This window comes from Lampetra fluviatilis, unplaced genomic scaffold (assembly GCF_964198595.1).
Source record: "Lampetra fluviatilis unplaced genomic scaffold, kcLamFluv1.1 SCAFFOLD_831, whole genome shotgun sequence".
Taxonomy (NCBI): Eukaryota; Metazoa; Chordata; class Hyperoartia; order Petromyzontiformes; family Petromyzontidae; genus Lampetra; species Lampetra fluviatilis.
In genome coordinates this window covers 1-17,500 of record NW_027620488.1, presented here as the reverse complement: position 1 = coordinate 17,500, position 17,500 = coordinate 1, and the positions used below count along the sequence as shown (strand labels likewise).

The window sequence follows — 17,500 nt, the reverse complement described above, 5'->3', positions numbered from 1 at the left end:
CCCCCCACTGCGCCCGCACCCCCCCACCCCCCCCACTCCCCCACCCCCGACCCCGTCACCATCATCACCCCCGCACCCACCCCCCACCCACCCCACCCACCCCACCCACCCACCCACCCCACCCACCCCACCCACCCACCCCGACCCCGTCACCATCATCACCGGTTGGTGGTGCCCAGGTCCCCGTCGGCCTCCCCCTCCCCCTCGGAGCCGTCGCCCTCCTGGGGCCCCATGGTGGTGCTCACGGCTCCCGTGCTGGAGGTCACGCTGCCCGGACCGCGCGCCGGACCCTCCGCCGCTCCGTCACCGTACGCGCTGCTGCGGCCAGACACTGCCACGGGGAAACACGGAGTGGAGGGGGAGGGAGGGGAGGCTCACTTGCTGGACTGGCCTTGGCCCTGGCCCAGGTTGTAATTCCTGTGCAATGCCAATGCGGAGTGTGATGCTATAGGAGGCTCACTTGCTGGACTGGCCTTGCCCTGGCCCAGGTTGTAATTCCTGTGCAATGCCAATGCGGAGTGTGATGCTATAGGAGGCTCACTTGCTGGACTGGCCTTGTCCTGGCCCAGGTTGTAATTCCTGTGCAATGTGGATACTGATACTGATGCTAGAGAGGCTCACTTGCTGGACTGGCCTTGGCCTGGCCCAGTTTGTAATTCCTGTGCAATGTGGATACTGATGCGATAGAGGCTCACTTGCTGGACTGGCCTCGGCCTGGCCCAGTTTGTAATTCCTGTGCAATGCCAATGCTAGAGAGGCTCACTTGCTGGACTGGTCCAGTTTGTAATTCCTGTGCAATGCCAATGCTAGAGAGGCTCACTTGCTGGACTGGCCCAGGTTGTAATTCCTGTGCAATGTGGATACTGATGCGATAGAGGCTCACTTGCTGGACTGCCATTTGCCTGGCCCAGTTTGTAATTTCTGTGCAATGTGGATACTGATCCTATAGAGGTTCACTTGCTGGACTGGCCTTGGCCTGGCCCAGGTTGTAATTCCTGTGCAATGCCAATGCGGAGTGTGATGCTATAGGAGGCTCACTTGCTGGACTGGCCCAGTTTGTAATTCCTGTGCAATGCCAATGCTAGAGAGGCTCACTTGCTGGACTGGCCTTGCCCTGGCACAGTTTGTAATTCCTGTGCAATGCCAATGCTATAAAGGCTCACTTGCTGGACTGGCCTTTGGCCTGGCCCAGTTTGTAATTCCTGTGCAATGCCAATGCGATAGAGGCTCACTTGCTGGACTGGCCTTTGGCCTGGCCCAGTTTGTAATTCCAGTGCAATGCCAATGCTATAAAGGCTCACTTGCTGGACTGGCCTTTGGCCTGGCCCAGTTTGTAATTCCTGTGCAATGCCAATGCTAGAGAGGCTCACTTGCTGGACTGGCCTTGGCCTGGCCCAGTTTGTAATTCCTGTGCAATGTGGATACTGATACTGATGCTAGAGAGGCTCACTTGCTGGACTGGCCTTGTCCTGGCCCAGGTTGTAATTCCTGTGCAATGTGGATACTGATACTGATGCTAGAGAGGCTCACTTGCTGGACTGGCCTTGGCCCGGCCCAGGTGGTAATTCCTGTGCAATGCCAATGCTAGAGAGGCTCACTTGCTGGACTGGCCCAGGTTGTAATTCCTGTGCAATGCCAATGCTAGAGAGGCTCACTTGCTGGACTGGCCCAGGTTGTAATTCCTGTGCAATGCCAATGCTAGAGAGGCTCACTTGCTGGACTGGCATTGGCCTGGCCCAGTTTGGAATTCCTGTGCAATGCCAATGCTAGAGAGGCTCACTTGCTGGACTGGCCCAGGTTGTAATTCCTGTGCAATGCCAATGCTATAAAGGCTCACTTGCTGGACTGGCATTGGCCTGGCCCAGTTTGGAATTCCTGTGCAATGCCAATGCTAGAGAGGCTCACTTGCTGGACTGGCATTGGCCTGGCCCAGTTTGGAATTCCTGTGCAATGCCAATGCTAGAGAGGCTCACTTGCTGGACTGGCTTTGGCCTGGCCCAGTTTGTAATTCCTGTGCAATGCCAATGCTAGAGAGGCTCACTTGCTGGACTGGCCTCGGCCTGGCCCAGTTTGTAATTCCTGTGCAATGCCAATGCTAGAGAGGCTCACTTGCTGGACTGGCCTTGGCCTGGCCCAGTTTGTAATTCCTGTGCAATGCCAATGCTAGAGAGGCTCACTTGCTGGACTGGCTTTGGCCTGGCCCAGGTTGTAATTCCTGTGCAATGCCAATGCTATAGAGGCTCACTTGCTGGACTGGCCCGGGTTGTAATTCCTGTGCAATGCCAATGCTAGAGAGGCTCACTTGCTGGACTGGCCTTGGCCTGGCCCAGTTTGTAATTCCTGTGCAATGCCAATGCTAGAGAGGCTCACTTGCTGGACTGGCCCAGGTTGTAATTCCTGTGCAATGCCAATGCTATAAAGGCTCACTTGCTGGACTGGCCTTTGGCCTGGCCCAGTTTGTAATTCCTGTGCAATGCCAATGCTATAAAGGCTCACTTGCTGGACTGGCCTTTGGCCTGGCCCAGTTTGTAATTCCTGTGCAATGCCAATGCTAGAGAGGCTCACTTGCTGGACTGGCCTTGGCCTGGCCCAGTTTGTAATTCCTATGCAATGTGGATACTGATCCTATAGAGGCTCACTTGCTGTACTAGCCCAGCCCAGTGGTGGCGGTGCCAGGCTAGGTGCACACACCGTTGCGGTGTTTGTAGCGATAGTGATGGTAGTGTAGCGACAGCGGCGACACTGGCGGTGCCAGGCTAGGTGCACACACCGTTGTGGTCCCCGGCGACGGAGCCGACGGCGCTACCCCCGCTCTCTGAGCTGCTGCTACCGGCTGCACTACCGGCATGCGGCTCAGCCGGTGAGGTGCGCAGCGTGGAGCCGTCCGTAGCCATCGTAGAGCCCTCGTCATCGGACGCTGGCGCTGGAAGGGATTGAGTGGGTGGGTGAGTGGGTGAGCGAGTGAGTGGGTGAGCGAGCGGGTGGGTGGGTGAGTGGGTGGGTGGGTGGGTGAGTGGGTGAGTGAGTGGGTGGGTGCAACAACAACAACGATGACAGCAACAACCGTTACCACCACAATAACAACCACCAGCAAAACCACATCATTGGTTCACGATATGGGTGGGTGGGTGGGGTTCACGACGGCCGTGTGGGTGGGTGGGGTTCTGTGTGTCTGTGTGTGTCTGTGCGTGTGTCTGTGCGGGTGTCTGTGTGTGTGTCTGTTCGTGTGTCTGTTCGTGTGTCTGTGTGTGTGTCTGTGCGTGTGTCTGTGTGTGTGTGTGTCTGTGTGTGTGTCTGTGTGTGTCTGTGTGCGTGTGTCTGTGTGCGTGTGTCTGTGTGTGTGTCTGTGTGTGTCTGTGTGTGTCTGTGTGTGTATCTGTGTGTGTGTGTCTGTGTGTGTGTCTGTGTGTGTGTCTGTGTCTGTGTGCGTGTCTGTGTGTGTCTGTGTGCGTGTCTGTGTGCGTGTCTGTGTGCGTGTCTGTGTACGTGTCTGTGTACGTGTCTGTGTGTGTGTGTGTGTCTGTGTGTGTGTCTGTGTGTGTGTCTGTGTGTCTGTGCGTGTGTCTGTGCGTGTGTGTGTGCGTGTGTCTGTGCGTGTGTCTGTGCGTGTGTCTGTGCGTGTGTGTGCGTGTGTGCGTCTGTGCGGGTGTCTGTGCGTGTCTGTGCGTGTGTCTGTGCGTGTGTGTGTGCGTGTGTCTGTGTGTGTATCTGTGTGTGTGTCTGTGCGTGTGTCTGTGCGTGTGTCTGTGTGTGTGTGTGCGTGTGTGTCTGTGTGTGTGTGTGCGTGTGTCTGTGTGTGTGTCTGTGTGTCTGTGTGTGTGTCTGTGCGTGTGTGTGTGTCTGTGCGTGTGTCTGTGTGTGTATCTGTGTGTGTCTGTGCGTGTGTCTGTTCGTGTGTCTGTGCGGGTGTCTGTGCGTGTGTCTGTGCGTGTGTGTGCGCGTGTGTGTGCGCGTGTCTGTGCGCGTGTCTGTGCGTGTGTCTGTGCGTGTGTCTGTGTGTGTGTGTCTGTGTGTGTGTCTGTGTGTCTGTGTGTGTCTGTGCGTGTGTGTGTGTCTGTGTGTGTGTCTCACCCGAGGCGGTGGTGTCTGACAGGGTGCCTGCGTCCAGTGACGAGGAGCTCTGCGTCTGTGCGGGCAGCACGAGGCTCTGCAGGCGCATCGCACCACCACCACCCGCTGTGGCACACACACACACACACAGACACACACGCACACACATACACAGACACATTATATACACACACGATACACACGCACGTACACACACACACACATTTTCACACGTACACACATTATACACACGCACACACAGCACACAGACACACACGCACATACAGTCATTATATACACACATTATACATACACACGCATTATATACACACACACACATTACATACACACACACGATACACACACACACGCACACACACGATATACACACACTCGCGCGTCTCCCCGTGTCTCCCAGCGTCTCCCCCTCCCTCTCCCCGTGTCTCCCAGCGTCTCCCCCTCCCTCTCCCCGTGTCTCCCAGCGTCTCCCCCTCCCTCTCCCTGTGTCTCCCCGTGTCTCCCCGTGTCTCCCCGCGTCGCCCCCTCCCTCTCCCCGTGTCTCCCCGTGTCTCCCCGCGTCTCCCCCTCCCTCTCCCCGTGTCTCCCCGTGTCTCCCCGCGTCTCCCCCTCCCTCCCCGCGTCGCCCCCTCCCTCTCCCCGTGTCTCCCCGTGTCTCCCCGCGTCTCCCCCTCCCTCTCCGCGTCTCCCCCTCCCTCTCCCCGTGTCTCCCCGCGTCTCCCCCTCCCTCTCCCCGTGTCTCCCCGTGTCTCCCCGTGTCTCCCCGTGTCTCCCCGTGTCTCCCCCTCCCCGTGTCTCCCCGTGTCTCCCCGCGTCGCCCCCTCCCTCTCCCCGTGTCTCCCCGTGTCTCCCCGCGTCTCCCCCTCCCTCTCCCCGTGTCTCCCCGTGTCTCCCCGCGTCTCCCCCTCCCTCCCCGCGTCGCCCCCTCCCTCTCCCCGTGTCTCCCCGTGTCTCCCCGCGTCTCCCCCTCCCTCTCCGCGTCTCCCCCTCCCTCTCCCCGTGTCTCCCCGCGTCTCCCCCTCCCTCTCCCCGTGTCTCCCCGTGTCTCCCCGTGTCTCCCCCTCCCCGTGTCTCCCCGTGTCTCCCCGTGTCTCCCCCTCCCCGTGTCTCCCCGTGTCTCCCCGTGTCTCCCCGTGTCTCCCCGTGTCTCCCCGTGTCTCCCCGTGTCTCCCCGTGTCTCCCCGTGTCTCCCCGTGTCTCCCCGTGTCTCCCCGTGTCTCCCCGTGTCTCCCCGCGTCGCCCCCTCCCTCTCCCCGTGTCTCCCCGTGTCTCCCCGTGTCTCCCCCTCCCTCTCCCCGCGTCTCCCCGCGTCTCCCCCTCCCTCTCCCCGCGTCTCCCCCTCCCTCTCCCCGTGTCTCCCCGTGTCTCCCCGTGTCTCCCCCTCCCTCTCCCCGTGTCTCCCCGTGTCTCCCCGTGTCTCCCCGTGTCTCCCCGTGTCTCCCCGTGTCTCCCCGTGTCTCCCCGTGTCTCCCCGTGTCTCCCCGTGTCTCCCCGTGTCTCCCCGTGTCTCCCCGTGTCTCCCCGTGTCTCCCCGTGTCTCCCCGTGTCTCCCCGTGTCTCCCCGTGTCTCCCCGCGTCGCCCCCTCCCTCTCCCCGTGTCTCCCCGTGTCTCCCCGTGTCTCCCCGCGTCTCCCCGCGTCGCCCCCTCCCTCTCCCCGTGTCTCCCCGTGTCTCCCCGTGTCTCCCCGTGTCTCCCCGCGTCGCCCCCTCCCTCTCCCCGTGTCTCCCCGCGTCTCCCCCTCCCTCTCCCCGTGTCTCCCCGTGTCTCCCCGTGTCTCCCCGCGTCGCCCCCTCCCTCTCCCCGTATCTCCCCGTGTCTCCCACCACCGCCACCACCACCACCACCACCCGCCACCACCACCACCAGCACCACCACCACCAGCACCGCCACCAGCACCACCCACCCTGCTGGTCCTGCTGCAGGCTGAGCGCGATGGCGAGCTCCACCATCGTCTCGTCGTCCGCGTCCGGCGGGATGTCGAGTGTCGGGGGGAAGCCCTCGGCCCCGGCAAGCAGCGCCTCCAGCGGAGACTCGCCCGCGCCGGCGGCGGCGACGTCCGCACCACCCTCCAGCACCATCCCCTCCGGCTGGCGCACACACACACACACACGCACGCACACGCGCGCACACACAAACACACACGCACGCACGCGCACACACGCACACGCGCGCACACACAAACACGCGCGCACACACAAACACACACGCACGCGCACACACACGCACACGCACGCACACACACACACGGCGGCAACAGGCGATGGTACCGTCAGCAGCAGCAGCGGGAGTAGCACCACCACGACACTCACCACCACCACCATCACAACCACACTCACCACCACCACGACACCCACCACCACCACCACCACGACACTCACTACCACCACCATCACCACACTCACCACCACCACCACCACCACCACGACGACACTCACCACCACCACCATCACAACCACACTCACCGCCACCACGACACCCACCACCACGACACTCACTACCACCACCATCACCACACTCACCACCACCACCACCACCACGACGACACTCACCACCACCACCTCGACAACTCTTACCACTACCACACTCACCACCACCACCACACTCACCACCACCACCACACTCACCACCACCACACTCACCACCACCACCACCCTCACCACAACCACCACCACACTTATCACCACCACCTCCACAACAATAACCACCACCACACTCACCACCACACTCACCACCCCACTCACCACCACCACACTCACCACCACCACCACCATGACACTTACCACCACCACACTCACTCCACTCACCACACTCACCACACTCACCACACTCACCACCACACTCACCACCATCTCAAAGTCCCCATGCTCTGGCTCAGGTTGCTCAGAGCTGCTCTGCTGGTGCAGACCACCACCACCGCGGCCGCCACGGCCACCACCACCGCCACCACCACCACCACCGCCCCCACGTGGTGCCCCCCTCCCCGATGCGCTCCCTCCCACGTGGGCAGCGCCCCCGCTGCGTCCGTGCAGCAGCTGCCCCTGCTGCCCCTGCTGCCCCTGCAGTGAGGGCAGCAGCAGCAGCAGCTTCTCCTCCTGATCCTCCTCCTCCTCCTCGTCATCGTCCTCCTTGTCTCCTGCGGGCAGGGTGGGGCAGGGTGGGGCACGGTGGGGCACGGTGGGCCAGGGTGGGGCAGGGTGCGGCACGGTGGGGCAGGGTGGGGCAGCGTGGTGAGGTTAGCGTGTCTCCCCGTGTCTCTCAGTGTCTCTCAATGTCTCCCAGTGTCTCCCAGTGTCTCCCAGCGTCCCCCAGTGTCTCCCTGTGTCTCCCAGTGTCTCCCAGTGTCTCCCCGTGTCTATCCGTGTCTCCCAGCGTCCCCCAGTGTCTCCCTGTGTCTCCCAGTGTCTCCCAGTGTCTCCCAGTTTCTCCCAGTGTCTCCCCGTGTCTATCCGTGTCTCCCAGCGTCCCCCAGTGTCTCCCAGCGTCCCCGTGTCTCCCTGTGTCTCCCAGTGTCTCCCAGTGTCTCTCTGTCTCTCCGTGTCTCCCAGTGTCTCCCAGCGTCCCCCAGTGTCTCCCAGTGTCTCCCAGTGTCTCCCCACCCCCACCCAGTCCGTGCCCTCCACCTCCCCCCCCCCTCCCTCCCTCACCCGTGGGCGTGTTGCTGCGAGGTGGTGAGGGCAGGGTGGACAGCTGGGCCCGCTTGCTGCGAGGACGCAGCACCCGGATCAGAGCCTGCTTGCACGAGAAGCTCACCTGCGGGTCCTGCACACGCAGTGGGGGGAGCACGGTGAGCAGAGGTCGCAAACGGGTTTTGACTATTTTTGCCAGTAAAAATATCATATTTTTACTGGCAAATGAGGTTCCCATAGTGTAGATGCTTGCCCCGAGCTCTCATACTCTGATGGTGCATTGTCTTTGAGTTGTGCGCCTTTTGGCGTCATCTGGTCCAACACCATGTGAGACTAGGCTCTAAGGAAAGCTGTCTCGGGTGTGGATCAATCAACTTTAAGGACAGTGCACATTATCAGAGTTATGTTCTTTTGTTTGCATTATGACTGCAGGTATTGCGGTCTATGCAAACATGACTCCTTGTAAAAAGGTGTCAGTTTTGTTGCCAGATAGAAGGGTAAAGAACCAATTATCGGGTTTTGACTCCTTACCCGTACCCGGCCGCACCAGGGTCGCAAACGGGTACCCGTACCCGGCCGTACCCGTATCCTACCCGTACCCGGCCGGGTACGGGTATCGGGTACCTGATTGCGACCTCTGGGATGAAGCCACGTTGCAGGCGCGGGTGGGTTGATTCTAGGAACTTGAATTGTGAGAAGAGACAAGACGTTGGGAAATGAGTGACAAACGGTGACTCACCAGTGACTCACGGCCTACCCGTACCCGTACCCGTACCCGTACCCGTACCCGGCCGCACCAGGGTCGCAAACGGCTACCCTACCCGTACCCGGGTTTCGAGTATCGGGTAGGGTACGGGTAATCGGTTACCCGATTGCGACCTCTGACGGTGGGTTACACACGTTGGGTACACGGTGTGTCCACGTGAGTGTGCATGTGCGTGCGTGTGTACACGCGTGTGGACATGCGTGCGTGCGCGTGCGTGCGCGTACGGGACAGAGCAGCATCTGCAGGTAAAGTCGTGCGGCGAGAGGCACGGTCTCCAGCTCGCACGACGAGTAGCCGTGCACCACGTCCACCAGCGCGTTCACCGTGCCCTCCATGTGGGTCAGGCCTGGGGGGGAGGGGGGGGGGGGGTCAGGCGGAGGTCAAAGGTCGTGGGTCAAGGTCACGGGCCGTCGAGCGGGCGGTCTCGCGGGATAGAGGGCTGTCTAGCAGGCTGTCTGTCCATCCGGTTAGAGGGCCAACAGGACATCTGGTTAGCGAGCTATCTGGTTAGAGGGCCAACAGGACATCTGGTTAGAGGGGCAACAGGACACCTGGTTAGAGGGGCAACAGGACATCTGGTTAGAGGGGCAACAGGACATCTGGTTAGAGGGCCAACAGGACATCTGGTTAGAGGGGCAACAGGACATCTGGTTAGAGGGCCAACAGGACATCTGGTTAGAGGGGCAACAGGACACCTGGTTAGAGGGGCAACAGGACATCTGGTTAGAGGGCCAACAGGACATCTGGTTAGAGGGCCAACAGGACATCTGGTTAGAGGGGCAACAGGACACCTGGTTAGAGGGGCAACAGGACATCTGGTTAGAGGGGCAACAGGACATCTGGTTAGAGGGCCAACAGGACATCTGGTTAGAGGGGCAACAGGACACCTGGTTAGAGGGGCAACAGGACATCTGGTTAGAGGGGCAACAGGACATCTGGTTAGAGGGCCAACAGGACATCTGGTTAGAGGGGCAACAGGACATCTGGTTAGAGGGCCAACAGGACATCTGGTTAGAGGGCCAACAGGACATCTGGTTAGAGGGCCAACAGGACATCTGGTTAGAGGGCCAACAGGACATCTGGTTAGAGGGCCAACAGGACATCTGGTTAGAGGGCCAACAGGACACCTGGTTAGAGGGCCAACAGGACATCTGGTTAGAGGGCCAACAGGACATCTGGTTAGAGGGGCAACAGGACATCTGGTTAGAGGGGCAACAGGACATCTGGTTAGAGGGCCAACAGGACATCTGGTTAGAGGGCCAACAGGACACCTGGTTAGAGGGCCAACAGGACACCTGGTTAGAGGGCCAACAGGATATCTGGTTAGAGGGCCAACAGGACATCTGGTTAGAGGGCAAACAGGACATCTGGTTAGAGGGCAAACAGGACATCTGGTTAGAGGGCAAACAGGACATCTGGTTAGAGGGCAAACAGGACATCTGGTTAGAGGGCTAACAGGACATCTGGTTAGAGGGCAAACAGGACATCTGGTTAGAGGGCAAACAGGACATCTGGTTAGAGGGCAAACAGGACATCTGGTTAGAGGGCTAACAGGACATCTGGTTAGAGGGCCAACAGGACATCTGGTTAGAGGGCCAACAGGGCATCTGGTTAGAGGGCCAACAGGACATCTGGTTAAAGGGCCAACAGGACATCTGGTTAGAGGGCCAACAAGCCATCTGGTTAGCAGGCCAACAGGACATCTGGTTAGAGGGCCAACAGGACATCTGGTTAGCGGGCTAACAGGACATCTGGTTAGAGGGCCAACAGGACATCTGGTTAGCAGGCTGTCTATCTGGTTCGCGGGCTCACAGGCCATCTGGTTAGAGGGCCAGCGGGCTGTCCATCTGGTTAGCAGGCTGTCCATCTGGTTAGAGGGCTAACAGGCCATCTGGTTAGAGGCACAGCGGGCTGTCCATCTGGTTAGCAGGCTGTCCATCTGGTTCGCGGGCCAACAGGACATCTGGTTAGCGGGCCAACAGGACATCTGGTTCGCGGGCCATAACGGAGAGAGCTGGTATAACCGGATAGCCGGCGAGTTGGCGAGCGAGTCACCCACCGGGCAGGCAGGCGGGTGCGAGGAAGGCGTTGCGGGGTTTGGCCGCGTGCAGACGCCAGAAGCAGTCGACCAACTGGGTGATGAAGGCCGGCTCGCTGCCTCCGACTCCTCCGACTCCACCCGGCCCAACGAGGGTCGGTCTCTCATCCGTCGAGTCTGGGGGAGCCCAGACACACACCACCGTGATGATGGGTACAAACTTAGTAATCATTGGAAAGATGTTATCAACCATGCAAAAAAAAGGATTTAATTACACACTTTTGGACCATCTTATCTGACGGGCACTATTTTACTTCACCGAGTGTTAACATCCCTAACGTTTAACAGTACTCTTTATTGTCAGCCAGCACTGGTATAAACATGGGCATTTCCGCTCCTTTTCTATCATGTACATCCACAGTAACTTGTGCAACACGTCCCTGACCACAGAGTCCATTCATCCCACAGTGACTTGCGCACAAACAGGATAACAAAGAGCGGCTTAATCGTTTCTAATTCATTTACCCACCTGAAGACGGAAGCTTGTGTTGCCTCCGAAACGTCGTGATTTTTATTGTTTTATTTTTATTAATTTTAATTTCATTTTTTACCTACACGGTGACTTTACCGAAAGAACTATGAGTACACACCACCCCCCCCCCCCCACCCCCACCGGGGTGGATACCGGGGGGTTAACCGTCGGCGCTCCGGCTGTGGTGTCGGCTAAGATCCCGGTGACAATGTTGGTGACGGCGCTGGCGCTGGTGGTGGTGACGGTGGTGACGGTGGCGATTGTTGAGGCAACGTTTTGGGTGATGGCCCTTCTTCATGGGTGGGTTGGTGGGTAGGTGAGTGGGTGGGTTGGGTTGGGTGAGTGAGTGGGTGGGCGGGCAGCTGGGCGAGTGAGTGAGCGAGTGAGTGAGTGAGCGAGTGAGTGAGTTAGCGGGTGGGCGATTGAGCGAGTGACTGGACGAGTGGGTGAGCGGGCGGACGAGTGAGCGGGCGAGTGAGCGAGATAGTGAGCAGGCGAGCGGGCGGGTGAGCGAGCGAGCAACTGGTTGAGCAGGTGAGCAAGCGGGTGAGCAAGCGAGCGAACGAGATAGTGAGCGGGCGGACGAGTGAGCGGGTGAGCGACCGAGCGAGCGAGATAGTGAGCGGGCGGACGGGTGAGTGGGCGAGATAGTGAGCGGGCGAGCGAGCGAGCAATTGGTCGAGCAGGTGAGCAAGCGACCGAGCAAGCGAGCGAACGAGATAGTGAGCGGGCGGACGAGTGAGCGGGTGAGAGACTGAGCGGGCGAGCGAGCGAGATAGTGAGTGAGCAGGCAGGCGGGTGAGCGAGATAGTGAGCAGGCGGGCGGGTGAGCGAGTGAGCGAGCAACTGATCGAGCAAGTGAGCAAGCGGGTGAGCGAGCGAACGAGATAGTGAGCGGGCAGAGGAGTGAGCGGGTGAGCAACCGAACGAGCGAGCGAGTGAGATAGTGAGCGGGCGGACGGGTGAGCGGGTGAGCGACCGAGCGAGTGAGATAGTGAGCGGGCGGACGAGTGAGCGGGTGAGCGACCGAGCGAGCGAGATAGTGAGCGGGCGGACGGGTGAGCGGGTGAGCAACCGAGACAGTGAGCGAGCGAACGAGCGACTGGGCAAGCGCCGGCACCCACCGTCGGTGGGCTCGGCGGTTGCTGTCGTCGCCACCGTCGCGCCCCCCATGTCCGTGTAGCGCACAAGGTTGGCGGGCCGCATGGTGGCCACGGCACGCGCCGTCACCACCACGCGGTGAAACGTCTCCGGGTCCAGCGGCTCCTCACGCCCCGTCGCCGTGGCCGTGGTGGTGGTGGTAGTGCCACCACCGCCCACCGCGCCGCTCAACGCTCCCACCACGTGGCGCAGTAGCGCCTGGTCCTGCACCGCAAGGGGCGGGGGTTGGTAGTGCAGAGAGGGGTAGGGTTAGGGCGGTGGTAGTGCAGTGTGCCGTGTGCAGCCGTACCGAGTGAGCTTTACCACGTCAGCCGTACCGAGTGAGCTTTACCACGTCAGCCGTACCATACGCACCGCACCGCCACGTCAGCCGCAGCGTGCCACGTCAGCTGTACCGCGGCGAGCGAGCGCGTGCCGCAGAGGTTGCAAACGGGTTTTGATTCCTTACCCGTACCCGGCCGCACCAGGGTCCCAAACGGGTACCCGTACCCGTACCCGGCCGTACCCGTAGCCTACCCGTACCCTACACCCGTACCCGGCCGGGTACGGGTATCGGGTACCTGATTGCGACCTCTGGGATGAAGCCACGTTTGCAGGCGCGGGTGGGTTGATTCTAGGAACTTGAATTGTGAGAAGAGACAAGACGTTGGGAAATGAGAGACAAACGGTGACTCACCAGTGACTCACGGCCTACCCGTACCCGTACCCGGCCGCACCAGGGTCACAAACGGGTACCCGTACCCGGCCGGGTACGGGCAGCCGGGTATCGGGTAGGGTACGGGTATCAGGTACCCGGTTGCGACCTCTGGCGTGCCGTACGGCGCTAGCGAGCGAGCGTGTGCCGTACGGCGCTAGCGAGCGAGCGCCGTACCGCGCTAGCGAGCGAGCGAGCGCCGTACCGCGCTAGCGAGCGAGCGAGCGCCGTACCGCGCTAGCGAGCGAGCGTGTGCCGTACCGCGCTAGCGAGCGAGCGTGTGCCGTACCGCGCTAGCGAGCGAGCGTGTGCCGTACCGCGCTAGCTAGCGAGCGCGTGCCGTACCGCGCTAGCGAGCGAGCGTGTGCCGTACCGCGCTAGCGAGCGAGCGTGTGCCGTACCGCGCTAGCTAGCGAGCGCGTGCCGTACCGCGCTAGCGAGCGAGCGTGTGCCGTACCGCGCTAGCGAGCGAGCGCGTGCCGTACGGCGCTAGCGAGCGAGCGTGTGCCGTACTGCGCTAGCGAGCGAGCGTGTGCCGTACCGCGCTAGCGAGGCGAGCGTGTGCCGTACCGCGCTAGCTAGCGAGCGCGTGCCGTACCGCGCTAGCGAGCGAGCGTGTGCCGTACTGCGCTAGCGAGCGAGCGTGTGCCGTACCGCGCTAGCGAGCGAGCGTGTGCCGTACCGCGCTAGCGAGCGAGCGCGTGCCGTACCGCGCTAGCGAGCGAGCGCGTGCCGTACCGCGCTAGCGAGCGAGCGTGTGCCGTACCGCGCTAGCGAGCGAGCGTGTGCCGTACCGCGCTAGCTAGCGAGCGCGTGCCGTACCGCGCTAGCGACGCGAGCGTGTGCCGTACCGCGCTAGCGAGCGAGCGTGTGCCGTACCGCGCTAGCGAGCGAGCGCGTGCCGTACCGCGCTAGCGAGCGAGCGTGTGCCGTACCGCGCTAGCTAGCGAGCGCGTGCCGTACCGCGCTAGCGAGCGAGCGTGTGCCGTACCGCGCTAGCGAGCGAGCGTGTGCCGTACCGCGCTAGCGAGCGAGCGCGTGCCGTACCGCGCTAGCGAGCGAGCGTGTGCCGTACCGCGCTAGCTAGCGAGCGTGTGCCGTACCACGCTAGCGAGCGAGCGCGTGCCGTACCGCGCTAGCGAGCGAGCGTGTGCCGTACCGCGCTAGCGAGCGAGCGCCGTACCGCGCTAGCTAGCGAGCGTGTGCCGTACCACGCTAGCGAGCGAGCGCGTGCCGTACCGCGCTAGCGAGCGAGCGTGTGCCGTACCGCGCTAGCGAGCGAGCGCCGTACCGCGCTAGCTAGCGAGCGTGTGCCGTACCACGCTAGCGAGCGAGCGTGTGCCGTACCGCGCTAGCGAGCGAGCGTGTGCCGTACGGCGCTAGCTAGCGAGCGCGTGCCGTACCGCGCTAGCGAGCGAGCGTGTGCCGTACCGCGCTAGCGAGCGAGCGTGTGCCGTACCGCGCTAGCGAGCGAGCGCGTGCCGTACCGCGCTAGCGAGCGAGCGTGTGCCGTACCGCGCTAGCGAGCGAGCGCGTGCCGTACCGCGCTAGCGAGCGAGCGCGTGCCGTACCGCGCTAGCGAGCGAGCGTGTGCCGTACCGCGCTAGCGAGCGAGCGTGTGCCGTACCGCGCTAGCGAGCGAGCGTGTGCCGTACCGCGCTAGCGAGCGAGCGCGTGCCGTACCGCGCTAGCGAGCGAGCGCGTGCCGTACCGCGCTAGCGAGCGAGCGTGTGCCGTACCGCGCTAGCGAGCGAGTGCGTGCCGTACCGCGCTAGCGAGCGAGCGTGTGCCGTACCGCGCTAGCGAGCGAGCGCGTGCCGTACCGCGCTAGCGAGCGAGCGTGTGCCGTACCGCGCTAGCGAGCGAGCGCGTGCCGTACCGCGCTAGCGAGCGAGCGCGTGCCGTACCGCGCTAGCGAGCGAGCGTGTGCCGTACCGCGCTAGCGAGCGAGCGCGTGCCGTACCGCGCTAGCGAGCGAGTGCGTGCCGTACCGCGCTAGCGAGCGAGCGTGTGCCGTACCGCGCTAGCTAGCGAGCGAGCGTGTGCCGTACCGCGCTAGCGAGCGAGTGCGTGCCGTACCGCGCTAGCTAGCGAGCGTGTGCCGTACCGCGCTAGCGAGCGAGCGTGTGCCGTACCGCGCTAGCGAGCGAGTGCGTGCCGTACCGCGCTAGCGAGCGAGCGTGTGCCGTACCGTGCTAGCGAGTGCGTGCCGTGTCGTGCCGTTACCTTGTGGCTGTGGTAGGCGTTGCGGCTGCTGTGCAGGCCGGCCAGCAGCACCTTGGTCTGCTGGTGTACGCCGGGCGGCGCCGGCATGGAGAGCATCGTGGTGGCCAGCTCCAGCGCCGTCTGCTTGCTCCGCTCCTGCGCGCAACGCACCGCCCAAGGCAGAAGTTCAACCTCCCTCCCTCCCCAGGCTAGGTGCAGGAGGAGGTCACGGGGCAGACCCAGCAGATGCCGTGGGTTGACTGCTGTGCCAGGCTAGGTGCAGGAGGAGGAGGTCACGGGACAGACCCAGCAGGTGCTGTGGGTTGACTGCTGTGCCAGGCTAGGTGCAGGAGGAGGTCACGGGACAGACCCAGCGGGTGCCATGGGTTGGCTGCTGTGCCAGGCTAGGTGCAGGAGGAGGTCACGTGACACCCAGGTGATGATGGGGGTGCCATGGGTTGACTGCTGTGCCAGGCTAGGTGCAGGAGGAGGAGGTCACTGGACAGACCCAGCAGGTGCCGTGGGTTGACTGCTGTGCCAGGCTAGGTGCAGGAGGAGGAGGTCATGGGACAGACCCAGCAGGTGCCGTGGGTTGACTGCTGTGCCAGGCTAGGTGCAGGAGGAGGAGGTCACGGGACAGACCCAGCAGGTGCCATGGGTTGACTGCTGTGCCAGGCTAGGTGCAGGAGGAGGAGGTCACGGGACAGACCCAGCAGGTGCCATGGGTTGACTGCTGTGCCAGGCTAGGTGCAGGAGGAGGAGGTCACGGGACAGACCCAGCAGGTGCCATGGGTTGACTGCTGTGCCAGGCTAGGTGCAGGAGGAGGTCACGGGACAGACCCAGCATGTGGGGTGGGGAGGGAGAGGAGGGGAGGGGGTGGAGGGGGTGGAAGTGGAGGGAGTGGAAGGGGTGGAGGGGGCTCACTCTCTCGCCAGGTGGAGCGATGGCGAAACAGCCGTCCAGAGCTTCCAGCGCGTTCACCACGAGCCTGGGACACACGCACACACGCGCACACGCACACACACGCACGCACGCACACATGCACACACACGCACGCACACATGCACACACGCACGCACACACACGCAGGTGTGACAACCCATCCAGTCAGCCACACGCTCACCCAACTAACCATCCGCTCACCCACCCACTCACCAACCTAACCATCTGCTCTCCCACCAACTCATCCACCTAACCATCCGCTCACCCACCCACACGCTCACCCACCTAACCATCCGCTCACCCACCCACTCACCCAGCAACCCGTTCACCCACCCAGCCACTTACTCAGCCACCCAGCCACCCACTCACCCACCCCCATTCACCCAGGTGAGAGCCCCCAATTGAGATACACCCAGACCCAGGCTCTCAGTGTCTCTGCCCCGGCCACTGTGAACCCCCTAACAGACACACCCAGACTCAGGATCTCAGTGTCTCTGACACGTCCATCGTGAACCCCCTGAGAGAGAGAGAGAGACTCACCCAGACCCAGGATCTCAGTGTCTCTGCCCCGGCCACTGTGAACCCCCTGACAGACACACCCAGACTCAGGATCTCAGTGTCTCTGACACGGCCACTGTGAACCCCCTGACAGACACACCCAGACCCAGGCTCCCAGTGTCTCTGACCTGGCCACTGTGAACCCCCTGACAGAGACACACCCAGACTCAGGATCTCAGTGTCTCTGACACGTCCATTGTGAACCCCCTGACAGAGACACACCCAGACCCAGGATCTCAGTGTCTCTGACACGGCCACTGTGAACCCCCTGACAGAGACACACCCAGACCCAGGATCTCAGTGTCTCTGACCTGGCCACTGTGAACCCCCTGACAGAGACACACCCAGACCCAGGATCTCAGTGTCTCTGACACGGCCACTGTGAACCCCCTGACAGACACATCCAGACCCAGGCTCTCAGTGTCTCTGACCTGGCCACTGTGACCCCCTAATAGACACACCCAGACCCAGGCTCTCAGTGTCTCTGCCCCGGCCACTGTGAACCCCCTGACAGACACACCCAGACCCAGGCTCCCAGTGTCTCTGACCCGGCCACTGTGACCCCCTGATTGAGACACACCCAGACCCAGGCTCTCAGTGTCTCTAACCTGGCCACTGTGAACCCCCTGATTGAGACACACCCAGACCCAGGCTGCCAGTGTCTGTGACACAGTCGATACCACATTGGGAAGTGGGTTCAAATAGACTTACAAGATTTGAGGATACAACAACGACAGACAGACAGACAGAGCGAGTTAAAATAAAGTTTTTATCTTCACGGTTTGAGACTCTGCGAGAGGCCTAGGCCCTTCCATCTCACCCCCCCACCCACCCACCCACCACCCCACCCCACCCACCGATGGGATTGACCCCCCCCCCCCCCCACACACACCAGACGTGCTGCGTTA

At 61.9% G+C, this 17,500-nt stretch overlaps 1 protein-coding gene across 2 annotated transcripts in view; it reads right to left on the bottom strand.

The window, feature by feature from the left end:
- Positions 1-16,148, bottom strand: part of LOC144953973 (E3 ubiquitin-protein ligase UBR4-like) — a 34,697-nt gene extending 18,549 nt beyond the window's left edge. For both annotated transcript variants that reach the window (XM_078884566.1, XM_078884567.1), the window contains exons 1-11: positions 16,017-16,148; positions 15,113-15,247; positions 12,156-12,396; positions 10,521-10,676; positions 8,686-8,807; positions 7,714-7,828; positions 6,913-7,202; positions 5,973-6,156; positions 4,072-4,176; positions 2,771-2,923; positions 163-331 (exon numbers count right to left, since the gene is read on the bottom strand). In XM_078884566.1, coding sequence (XP_078740692.1) covers positions 163-331; positions 2,771-2,923; positions 4,072-4,176; positions 5,973-6,156; positions 6,913-7,202; positions 7,714-7,828; positions 8,686-8,807; positions 10,521-10,676; positions 12,156-12,396; positions 15,113-15,247; positions 16,017-16,133 — 1,787 coding nt within the window. In that variant the 5' untranslated portion in view covers positions 16,134-16,148. The remainder of the gene's footprint in view (positions 1-162; positions 332-2,770; positions 2,924-4,071; positions 4,177-5,972; positions 6,157-6,912; positions 7,203-7,713; positions 7,829-8,685; positions 8,808-10,520; positions 10,677-12,155; positions 12,397-15,112; positions 15,248-16,016) is intronic.
- Positions 16,149-17,500: the final 1,352 nt, after the last annotated feature.